This window comes from Maniola hyperantus, chromosome 12, assembly GCF_902806685.2.
Source record: "Maniola hyperantus chromosome 12, iAphHyp1.2, whole genome shotgun sequence".
Lineage (NCBI taxonomy): Eukaryota > Metazoa > Arthropoda > Insecta > Lepidoptera > Nymphalidae > Maniola > Maniola hyperantus.
In genome coordinates, this window is record NC_048547.1 from 10,776,256 (window position 1) to 10,795,511 (window position 19,256).

The 19,256-nt window shown below is 38.5% G+C and overlaps 1 protein-coding gene across 1 annotated transcript; it reads right to left on the minus strand.

Moving 5' to 3' along the window:
* Nucleotides 1-89: 89 nt before the first annotated feature.
* On the minus strand, nt 90-16,962 carry lovit (loss of visual transmission). Its single transcript, XM_034973868.2, has 9 exons — nt 16,367-16,962; nt 15,488-15,750; nt 14,492-14,731; nt 11,126-11,227; nt 10,447-10,715; nt 9,731-9,934; nt 8,345-8,475; nt 5,375-5,549; nt 90-1,689 (listed from the first exon to the last, which is right to left on the minus strand). The coding sequence occupies exons 1-9, from the start codon at nt 16,570-16,572 to the stop codon at nt 1,471-1,473; spliced, it is 1,809 nt and encodes a 602-aa protein (XP_034829759.1). The 5' UTR covers nt 16,573-16,962; the 3' UTR covers nt 90-1,470.
* Between the last annotated feature and the right edge of the window lie 2,294 nt (nt 16,963-19,256).

A 19,256-nucleotide genomic window follows, 5' to 3' on the forward strand; every position in this document is an offset into this window, starting at 1 on the left:
CTATCACCGCTCTCTCTGTTACTTAATTCCATACAAATGATAGAGGCGAAAATCTCAGTGAGCGTTAACCATTTTGAGGCACCAACCAATCAAGATGTAATTTTCTTTATTACTTACCATATTTACTTTTTTACATTTATAACTACTTGGACATAATTTTAACATTTATATTTAAGTACAATATTGCATCACATTAGTAGGTACCTACGAGTAAATTTTTGAGATCAACAATAATAATTAAAAACTATTTTACATTCTTCTCATAACTACGAAAAACATTCTTTACTATGGTCTGTAATTACTAATATTTCTTTACTTACCTACTGTCAATACTTTATGCACATTATTAGTTTAATTCTCAGTAGAGATAGGTATATCATTGCTTTAAAAAAACAAATTCAGGCATAATTTGAATCCTCGTTTTGTCAATGGCATCACTGGACGACACCACTGGGGAGTCGTCAAAACTGGTCGACACGCACTGGTCAATAATTATTATGTTTAGGTAATGACACCACCGCGCCGACTAGTCAGGTAAAAACAATAATTTTATTGTAGTCGGCGGTGGTGTCGTTACCAAAAATAATCCATACTAATATTATAAATGCGAAAGTGTGTCTGTCTGTCTGTCTGCTAGCTTTTCACGGCCCGACCGTTCAACCGATTTTGATAAAATTTGGTACAGAGTTAGCTTATATCCCGGGGAAGGACATAGGCTACTTTTTATCCCGGAAAGTTGAAGAGTTCCCACGGGATTTCAAAAAACCTAAATCCACGCGGACGGAGTCGCGGGCATCATCTAGTTGTTTATAAAGTAAACGACAACGGCCCCGTTTGTTCGTCCAATGCAGCGGTGTCGTTGACAAGACATGGAAGGATTTCTTCTATCTAAGTATTGCTTCCATAACACAGCGGTTTATGGCTGAAATTAAAAAAAGTCGCAAGCTTAAATCGTCGAGCTATTTTTATCGTAAATATTTGACATCGGCACATACACTTTTTTTGCACAATAACTTTTACTTATGTATCTATTTTTTTATTAATTAAATTCTTTCGTAAAACTAACTTCTTTCTCTATAACTTACAAACTCTACTAGTGCTAAGACTATCTAAATGTAAGTAGGTATTTTATCAATCTAAGCAAAAATACTTGTGCTTACAAGTTAAGAATATAATATTATAAACTTTTATAAATATTTACATTAGTATTCGGAATTCAACAAGTTTAAGTACTCGCCCTAAGTACTGTGGAAGGTTTGGTGCTATTTACAGATCGACATAATTAGTGGTCTTATAGTGGCCGTGAAGGCAGCGGCACCTGCCAGCGTGGCCGCGACGGCGACGACTGCCGCTGTGGAGCCGGTGAGCTTCACCGCGAAGCCCATGATCACAGAGACGAAGAGTTGCACCACGAACACACAGCTGCTGACCATCACCTTGACTATCCCACTGTGAGAGATTTGGTGCTCTTTACAGATCGAGATAGGTAATCTTAGTTGCCGTGAAGGCAGCGGCGCCAGCTAGCGTGGCCGCGACGGCGACGACTGCCGCTGTGGAGCCGGTGAGCTTCACCGCGAAGCCCATGATCACGGAGACGCAGAGTTGCGCCACGAACACACAGCTGCTGACCACCGCTACATCGGTGCCGATGCCGCGCTCCTGCTCGCTGCCACCGCCTTCACTATCCCACTGTGAAAGAAAAAAATATAGGTCAAGTGCAGCGGACTCGCCCACGAAGGGCTCCGTGCCATGATTTATTTATTTATTCAGATACAAATTATCCCTTAGACCGCAATCCCACGGTGGTAAGTGATGATGCAGTCTAAGATGCGGGCTAATTTTTTTAAATTTACATGCCGTTTTTTTATTTTCTTTAATAGAGATAGCGAGCAAACAAGCAGGCGGGTCATCTGAAATTAAGTGATTACCGCCGCCCATGAACATTTGCAGCACTAGAGGCACTGCCAATGCGTTGCCGGCCTTTCAGGAATTTGTTGGTCCGCCCCTGATTAAACCCATGTTGTAATCTAGTGGGATCACCGCCGATGGGAGTTGATTCCACAGTTTGTATGTGCGTGGAAAGAAGGGTCTGGTACAACGGACGGTCGAATAGCACCAGACGCCCAGATGGTGAGGGTGAAATTGCTTACGGTGGCGCGCGATGCGGGTGTAAGAATGGAGGGTGGAATGAGATCAAAAAGCTCTTCAGAGTACTCCCCATTATAAAGGCGAATACTTAGAATACGCATAGAGAGCTTACGTCTCCAGGCTTTCGAACCAGCCGGTTAGTTTGGGATCGTCCACAAGTCGAATAGCCCGCCTTTGGATCCGATCAAATGGAAGAGGTAGGAAGTATTATTTGTTGTTACAGCGGCAATAGAAAAACACATTCTGAATTCCAACTTTCTACTTATTACGACTTGACATTCAGTCCGCTGACAGACGGATAAACAGACGGACGGACGGAGGTAAAACAGTAATAGCCTAGTGGTTAAGACTTAAATAGGCTTACTATAGTCGGGGTCCGGGGTGCGACCAGCCACGCACCTCTAACTTTTCGGATGTAAGTACCGCAATAAAATATCACATGCTATAACGGTGAAGGAAACGTCATGCATGCCTGAGAGTTCTCCACAACACTTGACCAGCGTGGTGGATTGTGCCCAAAACCGTCTCATTCTGAGAGGAGATGTACTCAGTAGCGGGCCGGCGATGAGTTGATCATGATGATGATTTTAAACCTCTCGTTCCCAGCTCACCGCATGTTCAGATAAGTCCGTATGATTGAGGATGGAGGTAATAACTTACACGAGTAAGTAATTCGAATTACCGGATAAACTCGAACATCTTATTTATGATTCAAAAGACCCTACATCAAAAGGTAACTTATCAAGCTTCAACAATGCGGATTTCATTTTATGATGTGTATTATCCCTTTTGTAATGGTCGAATAAACATTTTCGGACGATGAATTTTATAAATGTACCTACAGGATATAGATAGGGGATTATAGTATTACCCATGAAAAAAGCCGGCCAAGTGCGAGTCAGGCTCGCGCACCGAGAGTTTCGTACTACAGTCGTAGTTTTTCGTCATTTTTCACGATAATTCAAAAACTATGGGTGCATAAAAATAAGTAAATAAAATCTGTTTTAGAATGCATAGGTAAATGCCCTTTCATATGATACCCCACTTGATATAGATTATCTTACTTTGATAATTGAAAATACTAATTATTAGTTCATGACCACAATTAATTTTTTTTGTGTGATGTGACCACAAATTCACGGTTTTCAGATTTTTCCCCGAATGTCTGCTATAAGACCTACCTACCTGCCAAATTTTATGATTCTAGGTCAACGGGAAGTACCCTTTAGGTTTCTTGACAGACTGACAGACAGACAACAAAGTGATCCTATAAGGGTTCCGTTTTCCTTTTGAGGTACGGAACCCTAAAAGACCACTGGTATTTCATATACTTAGTACTAGGTTTTCATTTTTGGCAATTTTTATTTACTTAGATATCATTTTAATTATTTTGTAAGCAATAAGTAGGCAGTAAAAAGAAAATAAAACTTTTCTATCTACAAGAAAACCTTATTGAAATTCTCTCGTGAAGTTAGCTGAATCTCCAAAGTTACGAAAACCTAAACAATTTGTGTAAAATTTCGAACTTTGTATAGAAGCTATCTGAATAGATATTGGTAAATTGGGTAGGTATGTTATTTTTAGATAATCGAGGTTCGAAAACCCATTTCATAAATTATCGTAGTTTAAAATTTCACAGCTTACACTAACTTAAAACTATAGGCCCTACCTAAAGTTCGGAAGTTTAGATGTAAGGAGTAAATCTCTGGAGCTACTTAAGGATTCGATTCTGTAATATTCACTGAATTGATAACTACATTATCACCGAGTGCTATACTATAAGTAAATTATGTTACGCGGATTACGGGCAAAAGCTAATCTTAAATATATAAAAGGAAAAGGTGACTGACTGACTGACTGACTGACTGACTGACTGAATGACTGACTGACTAACTGATCTATCAACGCACAGCTCAAACTACTGGACGGATCGGGCTGAAATTAGGCATGCAGATGGCTATTATGACGTAGGCATCCGCTAAGAAAGGATGTTTGAAAATTCAACCCCTAAGGGGGTGAAATTGGGGTTTGAAATTTGTGTAGTCCACGCGGACGCAGTCGCGAGCATAAGCTAGTCTAAATATACAAAAGGAAAAGGTGACTGACTGACTGATCTATCAACGCACAGCTCAAACTACTGGACGGATCGGGTTAAAATTTGGCATGCAGATAGCTATTAAGACGTAGACATCCGCTAAGAAAGGATTTTTGAAAATTCAACCCCTAAGGGGGTGAAATTGGGGTTTGAAATTTGTGTAGTCCACGCGGACGAAGTCGCGAGCATAAGCTAGTCTAAATATACAAAAGGAAAAGGTGACTGACTGACTGATCTATCAACGCACAGCTCAAACTACTGGCCGGATCGGGTTAAAATTTGGCATGCAGATAGCTATTAAGACGTAGACATCCGCTAAGAAAGGATTTTTGAAAATTCAATTCCTAAGGGGGTAAAACAGGGGTTTGAAATTTGTATAGTCCATGCGGACGAAGTATTGCGGCATAAGTATTAGGTAATCTACAAAATTGTAGTCATTAGATCATAGAGATCATAGAGATAGTCATTGTGGTAAGGTTTTTCTTTAAATACCTAATAATGCGAGGGGTTCCCAGATTTTTCCGTATATCACTTGACTACGCTAACTTTGATAAGAGTGCGATGTCGACGCTTATCAGATGTTAGTTAGGTATGGTTAGGTATAATAACCAAGACTGCTCTTCGAGGCTCGGAGGGAGCGAAAAGACCAACCTTCAACTATCAATTATTAATTGGTTAACCATCTATAGTGCGCGACGGGTCGAGATGCCAATCGGGTTGAGGATGCTCCGCACACCCGCACAACCTCGGCGCTAGTCCGGTGCGAGATAGCGCGAGTGACGTGCGTACCCCGATTACCATCTTGACTTGTCGCGTACTATAGTTACGGACTTGGGACAACGTTGTCCTACCAACCAGCGCAATCGATTGATATAGGACTAGGGCCTAGGCTACGCTCTTATATAATATCATGTATGCATTAACTATAACTGAGGGATGTGTGGCATAGTTACACAACTTATACAGTTGACTCAAGTCGGATGGGTGACCGACTTTGGGGATCTGAATTTAGCCTTTTCGTTTCCTCCGTACGTTGTTATCCTAAGACTCCTATCATTATAAGATTATAATAAGGGGTTACAACTCTCAGTAATGAGGAATACTACGCAGAGAAAGAGAGAAAGGACTTACCATGCCAGTAGCATGATAGTGCGCGACCAGGAGATAAGGCATGGTGAAGAGTGTGGAGTACATGATACCCGCAGTCCAGCTGAACAGGATGACGGCGGCACGAGCTCGCAGCAGGCACAGCATCATCATCCCACAGCTGTACGTGCATAGACCGCCAACATACACCTTCTTTGCTCTGGAATGAGACACAGAATACGTAGGTACAGTGTTTTCCCATAAATATCTTCAAATTCAACAAAAAATAAGTTAGAGAACCTATTAAAATTTGTGCTGTTCATTTTATCAAAAGAAAATTCAACGAAACTAGTTATATGCCTTCCTTTAAAGTTTTCAAAGAAAATGTAAAGTAGTGCATTGTAAAGGAATAATATTGATTTTTTTCTCTAAACTGACTGAAAGAAAAGGCTGACTTTGGTTTGCAGACTGTATAATTTATTGAGATATTAAGCTGGTTTTAGCGAGCGAGTTTTCTGTATGCTGAAAACTACACTGGTATGATAATAACCATTGATATTTGATAGCCCATCGATAACCATGGTACGTAGCAACTTTAACAAATAAAATGTGGCGATTGCATTGCAATAAGCAAAGATGGGGCAGACGTGTTCTGGAGTGGAGACCGCGTATCAGCAAGCGCAGTGTGGGACGACCTCCAACCCGCTGGACTGACGACCTTAAGAAGATAGCGGGAAGTGGGTGGATGAGGCAGGCGGAGGATCGTGTGTGGCGGCGTGCTCTTGGGAAGGCCTATGTCCAGCCGTGGACGCAAACAGGCTGATTGATTGATTGAAGCAAAATTACTTTATTTTTCAGACCACTTTTGAAGCACTTATTACAAAACTTGTCGATACTCAAATCGCTGCATCCGATACTTAGATAAATTCGAAACCACACCAGCAAAATTTATGGTTTGTATTATTATAGTTTTTCCTAGTAATCACAGAGATCGAAGATTTTTTCTTTACAAAAGACTTACGCGTGCACTAAACGCAATACGGCTTCGTAATCTGTCGAGTTTCCCCGGAACTACTTAAGTATAGTTGCTGATAAGTTTCAAGTGCTGCCAAGCATTAACTTCTGAAGGTGCATTTAAATCTGGAAACCTACCAAGTGCTGGCTGAAAGTCAAGGGCCGTCTGATCTTGTTATAAGGAAGTACAGCTACAGTCAAGTTGAAGGGTAAGTAATATGAGCACCCTCGGTATGTGTGCTTCGAGTCAACAGTTCCGTTTAAAGTGGTTTGCTTTGACTGTACGATGCACACAACTGGCTGGTACAGTAGACAAAAACCTATAAATTTTGTGTTTTTTAGGGTTCCGTACCCTGGGCACATAAGAATAATTGGGCCCCTATGACCATGACAGAGTAGTGGGTCGGGGTAAACAAGAAGGATCGAATATAAGTCGGTCTTGACTATAGTTAACTATCTAGGTCCTCTGTTTGAGTAGGCCTTTTGACCTTTGATTTTACGAATTAAATATGTTTTTCGGTAATAATATATCGGTCGGTCGGTTATAGTTTGGTGATCTGACAGGGACTAGTGGGCCCTATATAAATATCTATCGTGGGCCCTGGGCACGTGCCCAGAGTGCCCAGTGGGAAAGATGGGCCTGTACCTTAGCATCCGCTGTCGGTCCGTATGTCTGTCTGTCTACCAGGAAGCTGTATGTCATGGACCGTGATAACTGAAAAAATATTCCTAAGTTATAGGTACCATCCTAAATTGGGACATTATGGTTGCGAAACGGAAAATCGTACCAAGAGGTCATGAATAAATAATTTAAAACATTCCGATAGAAATAAATGTGATGAGCTTATAATCTTCTAAATATATAAAAGGAAAAGGTGACTGACTGACTGACTGACTGACTGACTGATCTATCAACGTACAGCTCAAACTACTGGACGGGTCGGGCTGAAATTTGCTATGCAGAAAGTATTATGACGTAGGCAATAGGCATCCGCTAAGAAAGGGATTTTTAAAATTCAACTTCTAAGGGGGTGAAATAGGGGTTTGAAATATGTGTAGTCCACGCGGACGAAGTCGCGAGCATAAGCTAGTGTGAATATAAGGAAAATATTACACCTTTTTCTTGGAGGAAGAATTATTTTTTACAAAAAAATTTCATGTCTGAATGAAAAACTTTTGATATTCTAAATCACTCCCACCCACGCTTAAATTTTTCAGACAAAATAAATTGGATTGGGTTATTGGTTAGCAACTTTTTTTTGTTGATTTTTATTTTAAGTGGGTACCTAGATATATCATATTTTTAAAGGTCGCTATCAATAAAGATTACTTACTTCATTGGTAGTTAAAGACGATGGTTTAAAAGTGTTCCGTGATATAGATTTGTGCTTGGGTACCTCTTACGTCAGTAGTTAAGATCATCTATCACACCTAAATATTATAAAATTCAGCTTCAGCGTATTTTGTGTTCGCAAATCATGAAAGTAATTGATGGCATGACAAGTGTTTTATCTGTTATACTTTATAACCCGAAGTTCCCACGGGAACGGATTTTTATTTTATTTAGATACTAGTTAGCCCTTGACCGCAATCTCATTTGGTGGTAAGTGACGATGCAGTCTAAGATGGAAGCGGGCTGACCTGGAAGGCGTATGGCAGTTTTTAATAAACCCATGCTCCCCTGGATTCTACACGGCATTGTACCGGAACGCTAAATCTCTTGGCAGCACGGCTTTGCTGGTAGGGTGGTAACTAGCCACGGCCGAAGCCGTCCACCAAACCAGACCAGAATTTTTGGAATTATAAAATTCCAAATCCCTGCCAGGAATCGAACCCGGGACCTCCCACTAATAAGACCACAGCGCTTACCACTGCGCCAGGGAGGTCATCAAATAAAATAATAATTATAATTAATGTCAAGCTGAGCCACAGCGATGCGTGGCCTTACTTAGCTAGTTTTATAAAAATTAAATATTAGTAGTAGCAATAACAATATCATACCCTAGCCTTTTTATAAGCTTCTCTATAATAGTCGAGTAGCAAGCACAAGATAATGAGTACATCGCCATCCCCCAGCATCCGAAACGGACTCCGGCTTCATAATTTGCACGACTTTCGCTTCCCACCGGTGCCTGAAATAAATTGAGAGCAATTTTTCAATTTAATGTAAATGATATTAGGTTCTCGACAGGCTTTTACTGTAATTTGTGGGTAATCGGAAAATAAATTAGGAATAGCCTCTAATTTTTACCCCACTTGACCAAAATTTTACATTTTTACTTCTTGCAGAAATATTATGGAATTGCATGTTTATTATGGATTATCTTCATTGGCATAATAGAAAACCATAAATCAGAACGTGTACCTAAATATAATTGCAAAAATTAGAAGTAGGATGTAATCTTGCTAATATTATAAACTAGCGACCCACGTCGGCTTCCTATGGGTGAAATTTACTAATTTTGGTTTCCGAAAAAAAATCTTTCATACAACTGACTTATTAAAAAATCGAAAATACGAACACAATAAAAAATCAGCCAAATCGGTCGAGCCGTTCTCATGAAATGGTCTTTGATACATGCAACTTTTATTTTTATTTGTATAGATAGATATGAAAGTTTTGGCTGGAAAGGATTAGACAGAAACCCTGAATTAAAACCTATGTTTTAATTCAGGCTTCATTTTATCCCGGAAGATCAAAGAGTTCCTACGGGATACTTAAATCCACGCGGACAAATTCGCGGATATCATGTACTTTGCAGGTAATTAATAAGTAAGTTAACTAAACGTTAGCCTACTTTTAGTTGATGAGTCAGTTTTATAACGTTAATCTAAACGACAACATCATATGAAGCCATTTGCGTGGCGCTAATCCGTTTTCTAGCTAATACAATTTATCTATGTTTACTGACTGAATCACATTACTGAATGAAACTTATCTTACTAAAAAGCTGACACTCATTTTATGATTCACAAATTCGTCTATATTGAAGTCGCAACTAGGAAAAAAATATAATAATACTAGCTGATGCCCGCGACTTCGTACGCGTGGATTTCGATCTTTAAAAATTCGGTGGAAACTCTTTGATTTCCCGGGATAAAAAGTAGCCTATGTCACACTCAGGTCTTTAACTATACCCATGCAAAAATCACGTTGATCCGTTGCTCTGTTGCACCGTGATTGAAGAACAAACCAACAAACCAATAAACACACTTTCACATTTATAATATGGGTAGGTACTGAGGGTACTAATATACAGCTTGATAAACCAAAACGAGATGAAAAGGAGTCTTGGAAATATCAAAATAAAATAATTTAAAAAACCACATTGGAATTTTATTATTTTCCCGTTTTAAATAATATAAAATTAAAATAATTATACTCACAGCAGGGTTTCCTCCAAAAACAGATTCACCGACAAAATCAGTAAAATAAAGTGAGTAGCAGACATGGGCCATCCAGCAGAAAAGGTTGGTGAGGCAAACTACGCGAAGAGACTTGGGCATCATCACAATCGACTTGAGGTAATGCTGGAGAGAAAGAGGCTCTCCGTGACCTTCTGGCACCTTTAACGTTATTCCATCGGTACCCTGAAATTAAAATAGAAAGTGTTATAAATCTATAAACATCATAAGTCATAAGTTACATAACCTAAAACGTCTAATTCGTATAATCTATAAACTTGTGAACACCACTTTTTGAACCTATTTGAAGACATTAAATATTATGTAACTGTAATACTTTTTTAATCTCTTTTTTTATTGAAAATAATACAATAAAACTTAATGTTAACCTTATCTAATTACCATAGAAATCATGCCCGCGTGGAATGGTGCCAAGGATACTGGCTGCATTTCCGCGCTGGATCCGTTGCAATACTTGTAACATCTTCATAAGTTAAGAACATTTTGGTATAAGATTTTTTTAACGTTTAGTGCCAGCAAACCTTTGGCAAAGCACCAGCAAACATTATTTATTACCGTTCTGGCATTTAATAAAAAAAACCAGGAGCAATACTGTGGCATAAAACAAAATACCTACCTATTACAGTTTGTATTTATTTATCGTGAAATTATCCTCCCGAGGGTAAAATTAGACTTACATTTATGTCACTCTCTACAGTTATATCTGGTTGATTCAATGAACCGTATGAAATGGTTTCTTTCTTTAATCCATTACTTTCTACATTCTCTTCCTGATTGAAATTGTCTTCAATTTGATCTTTATCGTTCAACTTCTTGTAGTCTTCATTGTCGTTGAGCTCATTCAACGGGATTTCTTTGAAACTTGTTACAGTAGCTGATACACATACGATAAAAATTATGGTGATCAGAAAAAATACCGCTCTGACGTGACCGCCAAATAATTCACCTGTAAAAGTTAATTAAATGTGTGGTCACTAAAGGAAAAGATGTTAAATTTAAGTATTTCCAAACTGATCATATTCATATCAGGTCAATACCAAACACTAAGGGGAGGGGCTCCCACGATTCGGCCCACATAACCGAGAGGTTGGTGGAACCATGGGAGATCATATTTAGGTGGGTAATTATGGTTGTTACAAGAATTTTTTTAATGTTACTTATGAACCTTATTCACCCTCAAATAAAGAAAAATAATCTGTTTTAAGCATTGCCAGAAGCATCTAAGTATAATTGTGTAGCATATATCAAAGAGTTATATGATTTCTGAATTAACAAATTGTAGCATACAAGTCATGCAGTCACGAAACAACAAATAGTCTGTCAAAGTGTAGGAAAAGCTAACAGTGCCTTGCTTACCTAACGAAGTTTCATCCCAGTTAATACCTCCAAGTGCATAACCCATGAATCCTCCAAGCCCAGCCATAACTGTAAATGTACTTAGACCTTTCGCATGGTCCTCTGCAAAATAAAACAAAATCCAAGCAATTAATTATCATGATCCGCGTCAGTTGAGTAGGTGACTGTAGGTGTCTCATAAGATAAAATACTACGCCTTAAAGTTTTGCATAGCGTTCTATATTATCTTGTTTACGTTTTTGGCGGCTGTGCCTAATTAGTTTCCAGCCAATACGTAACTTTATTTCTTGTTTATCCAAACTAAGAATAGAGGGTAGGTAATAAAGGCGCGGTCTAAAAGTAATTTACTTGCGAATATCATGACCTAAATAAATTGAGAAACTTGAAGATCGTTTTCAATCCTAAATTAAATATCTTTATCTGTTAAAATATTTACACTGTAATAAAAAAACTGCCACTGAAATTTTAGACAGAATGTAAATAGATATGAAAATGTTTGCTCTCTAATCAGTCGGACACTTGCTGATTCCGTTTCATTAAATTAAAAATAACTGTTTCAATAAAAGGCGGATAAGAAATGCCATAGGTTTAGAAAATTGTTGTAGTCCTTTTCCTAGTTAGTATGAAGCAGTTACCTATTTTACTGTTGCATAATCCATTATAATTTTCTTATGGAAATAATAATTTTTAACGGAGTTTAGAAAAGGGCTCAATTCGAGCTTTTATTGTTAAGTACCTATGTTATATCGCATTCAGATAGTGTCGTGTGATAGTCTAGTGGTTAGGACTCCCGCCTTCTAATCGGCGGTAAGGGGTTCGATCCCGGGCACGCACCTCTAACTTTTCGGAGTTATGTGCGTTTAAGTAATTAAATATCACTTACTTTAACGGTGAAGGAAAACATCGTGAGTAACCCTGCATGCCTGAGAGTTCCCCATAATGTTATCAAAGTTGTGTGAAGTCTACCAATCCGCATTCGGCCAGCTGGCAGACTATACCCTAAGCCCTCTTCTCACTCTGGGAGACCCGTTCTCTGGGCCGGTAATGGGTTGATCGCACAGGTTGATCATGATGATGATGATGATGATGATGAGTTTATGTTCAAAGTGGTAAGTCTGTTTTGTTTTTTGAAAATATGCTATTGCTATGGTAAAAAATCCACTCTATTCTGGAAATGCCAAAATAAACATATTTTTAAGATAAAATCAATCACGATGAGTGCTGATAACAAGGCGTGCTCTTGGCCACACAATATTGTAACAACGAAATAGCTAACAGTCACATGTTCTGACGTTTCCTCACACAAATATTTAATTAAAATCAAACATCTAACTCACAAAGTAGGTGAAGAACGCGTTATTTGGATGTTTAAAAAGATTTAAACACGATAATTATCACCAAAATACGGTCTACACCAAACTTTTCGGAGTTATGTGCGCTTTGAGCAATTAATTATATCACTTGATTTAACGGCGAAGGAAAACATCATGAGAAAATCTCTTATATCGCTGGGAAACCGGCACAACAATAACCCATGGACATAGGTCTCTTGCAGGGACTTCCACACGCCACGGTCTTGCGCCGCTTGTATTCTTCCTGCGATTCGATTCCTGATGTCGTCCGTCCACCCTGCAAAACCTGCATTCAAAGCTCAAATTAGAAACGAGGAGGCAAATCACTTTGTACTTGTACGTATCTTCTTGACTTTCTTGTCTTTCTCTTGACTGCTGGATCAAAGATCGAGTCCAGTCTGAGAAGTTACTAATAATTACTATACTTTGTGAGACGGCACACTTAATGTTAGGAAGGTTTCTAGCTCAGTTTTAACCACTGACAGCATCGGGTGAAAATGTAATTCACTGGTAGTCTCTTTCTGTTAGATTTTTAAGCATGTTTTTGTTTTGCTTAAGTAAATAAGAGATATATTAATAAACTTAATGTCACGATTATCGTCATCACAAGGCAAACTAATATAACATAGGTATATATCAAAATGGAGTGACTGATAGTTATATTCACCAATTAGAGCATCAAGTCAAGGAGTTATAATACAAATAACATGAGTACCTAGGTTATCATAAAATCAGCGGTTTACACAGTCTGAAAGCTGTCGGGGTCAAATATAACTGGCCTTAAAGTGTCATCATAGTATCTCAATAAAGAGAGTAGGTATAATGTTACGAGGGCGGACTGAAATCTTAATACAGTCGAAAGTACTCCACTATTTTGGTCCAGATTCCACTGTAAAAGGCGTTGGCAACAGCACTTCAGGACAGGACTTCAGTGAGAGTGCATGTTTGCGTGTGTCATTTCACTGATTTGTAATACAAGGAGCTACGCGGCGACGAAATTTCTTTTATATTTTCCTTCTTCTTTTCAAAAAGGAAAACATTCTTTTACCAATTTGAAAACTGCCAACTTTGAACCGAAATCGGGAAAGGAAAAGTTTTCCCAATTAAAGACGGACGGTGGTTTGGTACGAAAAGCGTTGAAAGGAACATCTGGAACTCTCAAGTCTCAATGTACCATAGTTATGAGGACAGCCACACGGCACGCTTTCCAGTGGGAAAGCCAAGTACCATAATTATTATGACTCGTGGGTTGTATGTTTCGGGCTCTAGGGATACACAGTATAAAACAAAACAACACAATAAATTTTAAATTGGCTGATCAAATTTTCCTATTACCTACTTACTTAATTACTAGGTCACCAAACCGTAATTACCTACTAAAAGTTTGTTCTAAGGCTTCAAAGTACGTAACCTGAAACTGTGAATTTCTTTAATGACTTTATTTATAACTAGATGATGGCCACGACTTCGTTCGCGTGGATTTAGGTTTTTAAAAATCCCGTGGCAATTCTTTGATTTTGCGGAATAAAAAATAGTCATGTCCGTGTATATACCAAATCTCATCAAAATCGGTTAATTAGATGGGTTATGAAAAAGTAACAAACAGCTTTCGCAATTATAATATTATGGATTTCAGTCATTTTGTTGTTTTGAAGTAGGTATTTTGATAAAGCCGTAATCGGACAGATTGTGATGGTTAGGTAAAATCTAAATATATATAAAAGGAAAGGGTGACTGACTGACTGATCTATCTGAAACTACTGGCCGGATCGGGCTGAAATTTGGCATGCAGATAGCTATTATGACGCAGGCATCTGTTAAGAAAGGATTTTTGAAAATTCAAGCCCTAAGGTGGTGAAATAGGGGTTTGAAATTTGTGTAGTCCACGCGGACGAAGTCGCGAGAATAAACTGGTATATAATATGAGCAATAATCACACAATTTGATAGACTATTAGGGTACAGTACCTACTCGTAATTAAGTAGTCAAATCTGAATCTGCAAAGAAAACTTACCTGGAACTGTAACATCCAGTAAATATGCTCTTGCGGGACTTTGGCAAGCATCAGCATCGAAGTCCAAAAGAACAGTCCCTAGAACCGTGAACAGGACTCCCCAAGGGTGGTGGTTGTTACTCTGGACCTCAAGGGCGGAACTACGTGGACCTAGTGACGATGGGGCCACCGTCCTATTCACAGGGCTTTCGTCACCAAACGCGTAACCTATGTCTTCTCCATTCGGAACTAGAATTAGGCCTGAAAAACATACTTAATATTATGAAAGTCAATATTGCTTTCATAAATTACTTACCTATTAGGTATTCAAAGGCAGTTGAACGCAAAAAAAAATTGTTTTGCAAACAAAATAAAGTCTAGAACGTATAGAAATTAGAAACAAATATTAAGCAACTTACGTTTATAATATGTATACCTGTGGCTAGTGCAGATGGGTATGTCAGAATCTTGTTCGTAAGTACACAGAGCTGGGAATCAGTTCATTACTTATATGGTACCTAAGTCTAGGTAGGTAGGTATCTAGCACCTGCCATCAAAATCGCAACGGTCTACTGTCAAAATATTTATAATACCTATACGGAATCTTATCATACTTTTTATAAAAAGCTTTTTATAGATATTCTACAGAAGATTATCACCGCTTAGTATTTTTTAGAATTAAAATAACGTCGTGGTACCTACCTACCTCTAATCAAAGGGTACCGAACAGCACAACCCACACAATATTTAAGGTTTTCAGTTCAATAACCCAGTGGCGTGCACATTGTTTGAGTGTAGGGTAGGCATTTAAGTAAATTTGGTACTGTACCTAACTAAAATAATTTATTTACTGTGATATTATGATGAAAAATAAGCACTGGATTATTACAACTAGGGTAGCAATGCTTTTATGACTTTAAATGACTTTAATATGACTTCCACACCACTGCATGTATACCAATGACACCTTACATGAGTTGAGCCGTTACTTTTGTCCACAGCTCTTAAACTACTTACCTAAAAATACTCCAATGGACATCAAAACAATAAACGGACGCCGTCTCCCATATTTAGACTGGCACTGATCACTCAGTGACCCCAAGAATGGAGTCATGAAGAATCCTATCAGCGGTGACAACGCCCATACCAGGGTCATTTGTTGATGAGGGACTCCGATTTGGAGAAGAGTTGGGGACACAAACGCTGTCTCTCCGGCGTAGGAGAACTCTATCCCCATAACTGCTGCCGATATTCGCATGAGCTCGAGTCTACTTTTTCTTCTGTTTTAAATCAGAAAAAAATATGTTTAAAATATGTAACTCAGTGGTTCATAAAATACATAGGTTTTTGTAATCCACACTATTATTATAATGCAAAAGTGTGTATATTGTCACCGTTTTATGGCTCAATCAAATTCTGATGAAATTTGGCACAAAGTTAGTTTGCACCCTGGAAACGGAACACTTTTTATCCTGGTAAATCAAATTTACTCAATGAGCTCCAAACCACTGCGCCCACAAATTTGAAAATTGTGTAAATTTTCCCTAAAATGGAGAACCGCTCTACATGAAAGTTTTTCAGAAATTCCCGAGCGAAGCGAGCGGGGCTGTCTAGTTATAATATCACTACTTCATTACTTATATTATAAATGCGAAAGTGTGTTCGTTTGCAGGTTTGTCCTTCGGTCACGTCACAACGGAGCAACGTGATTTTTTCAGTTACAGATCTGGAGAATGACATATAAGCTACTTTTAACCCGGAATATTAAAGAGTTCCCACTGGATTATTGAAAAACTAAAGCCACGTAGGTGAAGTTTTTTGGGTATCATTTAGTTTTTAAATGAAAATGCTAACAAAACAAATACTACAGCTACCTGTATCACTTTTCAGTCTTACCTGAACAGATCGCTATATTCACCCTCGTGCGTCACTCGATCAGGAGGCTTATCAGATGTGGGTATAGCGAATAAGGCTTCTTTTACAGCCTCTCTCACTCCATGAGGGTGTTCCTCCTTCCATTGCGACCATCGCTCCTTGCACTTATCCCTAGTGGAGTGCAACCTCCCCGTTACCCCCTGGTACTCATTCAACTTATCAGCCATTATCAAATCAAAGTTTTTAGCAGCTCACAATTTTAATTTAATTTAAATTTAATACACTACAATAATATTGCCTATTTTCATCGTTCTAAGAAAGTTTACTACGCGTATATAGTACAAAATTCTCAGTTTTACAGTTTAATTTGTTTCTGTACATAGTTGTTTTAACGAGAGTAGTTGTTAGGTTGGTTGTCGGCCGTCGGACTGTCGCGAGTTGGAAAGCGGAAGGGACTGAGGCGTATACGCCGCCTTCTGTCACGGCCGCCCGCCCTGGCCGCCCAACACATACATAGAGTTGCTAGAATAGACATCTGAAAAATATTACAATTTAGTATTTAATCAGTTTCAAGATTTTTCAATTGTAGATAAATTCGTCGTTGTGAGGTAGAACGTCATCATCATCATCATGATCAACCCATCGCCAGGCCACTATTGAGCACAGATCTCCTCCCAGTATAAGAAAGACCCTTCTTTCTTATACTTTGGCCATGATCTACCGCGCTGACCAAGTGCGGATCGGTAGACTTCACACACCTTTGAGAATATTGTGGAGAACTCTCAGACATGTAGGTTTCCTCACGATACATGTTTTCCTTCACCGTTAAAACAAGTGATATTTAATTGCTTAAAACGCACATAGCTCCAAGAAAAGTTAAAGATGCCTGCTTGTGGTCGGGATTGAACCCTCATAATCATCATTTTTACCTAATAATAGAACAAGTTTATAGAAAGACGATATTTAGCCGATATCAAAGGCAAAATAACATAAAAGCCGCCTAGATGAATCTTGAAATATTCTTAATCCGCTAAGATTGTCGTAGTTCAATAACCTACATCCATTCGGTAAATAAAGTGTTTTATCACTGTGACATAGACATAGCCTTGTCAAGTAATGGCTTTACCGAAGAGTGATTTTGTACTTTATTTTGTCAAAGGTGATGGGTGATATGACGTCGACCACTCTTGACGTCATCAGCACTTCTTCGATGCGTCCGATACGGCCAACTCTTAGCGCTGACGTCACAAGTTTTTTTCAGTACCGAAAAATTCGTCGCATACTCCTTTGTACTTTTGGTGGGCACTTGCGGTTCTTTTAGATATCTGGTCTGTCTGGTCTGGTGGGAGGCTACGACCGTGGCTAGTTACCACCCTACCGACGAAGCCATACCGCCAAGCGTTTTAGCGTTTCGGTACGATGCTGTGTAGAAAATAGAAACCGATATGGAATATTAGTTTAGTAAAAACTGTCGTACTACCCTTTCCAAGTTAGCCCGCTACCATCTTAGACTGCATCATCACTTACCACCAGCGGTCATTTTGAAATTTTTATTATCAGTTGCTGTAGCAATAGAAATTACACATTTTGTGAAAATTTGAACTCTACCTATTACAGTTCGCGAGATAGAGCCCGCTGACAGACAGAAGGACACGGGTGGACAGCGGAGGCACATGAGTAGATATTCCATACTCTGTGGCGGAGGCTTATGATCCCGTTAGCACCATACGGGTACGTAACCCTAAAAAGAAAAGAAAAATACTTATCACAGAGCGTGTTGAACGTTTCTATAGTTCCGTAGATCCGTGTACCTCGCCTCGCGGATTACACTTATTGCATCCCCGGGGGCGACAGATTGTTTCTTGAAGGCTCTAAATAAACAAACTGATTGTTTGCCCTTATTGCTTCTCTCCCTACACTGTAAAGCCGTCAAATGAAAATCTACTGATACAATTGCTTAGTGCTTATTTACTTGTTTAGTGTAAGAAATGTTTTGTTGGAAGAAGCAACAATAGACATATTACTTATATTATTTTTCACCAATTTAAAAAAGGAGGAGGTTCTTAATTCGATCCCTACTTAAGTAGATATAATATTTTGTCAATTTTCTACTTACCTATATAATATGTAAGGTACTTGATACAAATAAGGCCTATGCTCGAAAAAGGCCTACTCTCCCGAAAACCCGGTTAAATAAATGTAACATAAAAGATTCTTTACGCACATACATACTACGGCCCTATGATTAGGTACGAACTGCTCAGGCGCCCTGCGCCTATTCCCTGAGCTTGTTGCGACACCTTCTTTGTGGAAGTCGGGTTTTCCGCGGCGCACTATAAAATTTTCGTAATAACAAGGCAAGTTATTAGGTTTTATATTGACATTTTATATAAACTAATAAGTAGTTATAATACCTTAGCCATTATATTAGATAATTATTGCTTTTATTTTCATCATTTTGAATAATGGAACGAATTATGGAACTTTATATTTTATCTGGTACGGTACCGAATAAGGCCCTAGGCCTTAATTGTAACCCTAGGCCTTAATATAAATCCCGCATTTTAATACGCATTTTGATGTCTAGCTCTCAAAGTACTACGAATAACTAAATCTAAAAAGGCTCCTAAATGTGCTACTTGGTCGGAAGAAAGCTTAGCAGCCTGCAGCGGCAGTTTAGTGCCTTGTATACAGCAGTGCAATTTAATAAGGCCTATATTTTTTTTATTTTTTTTGGTAAAAAAATCGTTTTTTTTACAGAATGTGTGCTTTATTTATTTAATTACGAGTGACAATATTTTTTTAAATAGTTTATTCATATTATTGTTAATATGAGAGCTTAAGTCTGACAAGCCATCTGTGTTTATAAATGTTTAATTACTGTAATAAAAAGCTTAGTTATCAAAAGATA

Excerpts from the sequence above, each read along its gene's own strand:
- lovit (XM_034973868.2), bottom strand. The coding sequence starts at position 16,572 with ATGGCTGATAAGTTGAATGAGTACCAGGGGGTAACGGGGAGGTTGCAC. Across the intron at positions 14,732-15,487 it reads GTCCATTGGAGTATTTTTAG|GCCTAATTCTAGTTCCGAAT; the intron begins GTAAGTAGTTTA and ends TATGTTTTTCAG. Across the intron at positions 11,228-14,491 it reads ACTGGATGTTACAGTTCCAG|AGGACCATGCGAAAGGTCTA; the intron begins GTAAGTTTTCTT and ends TTTATTTTGCAG.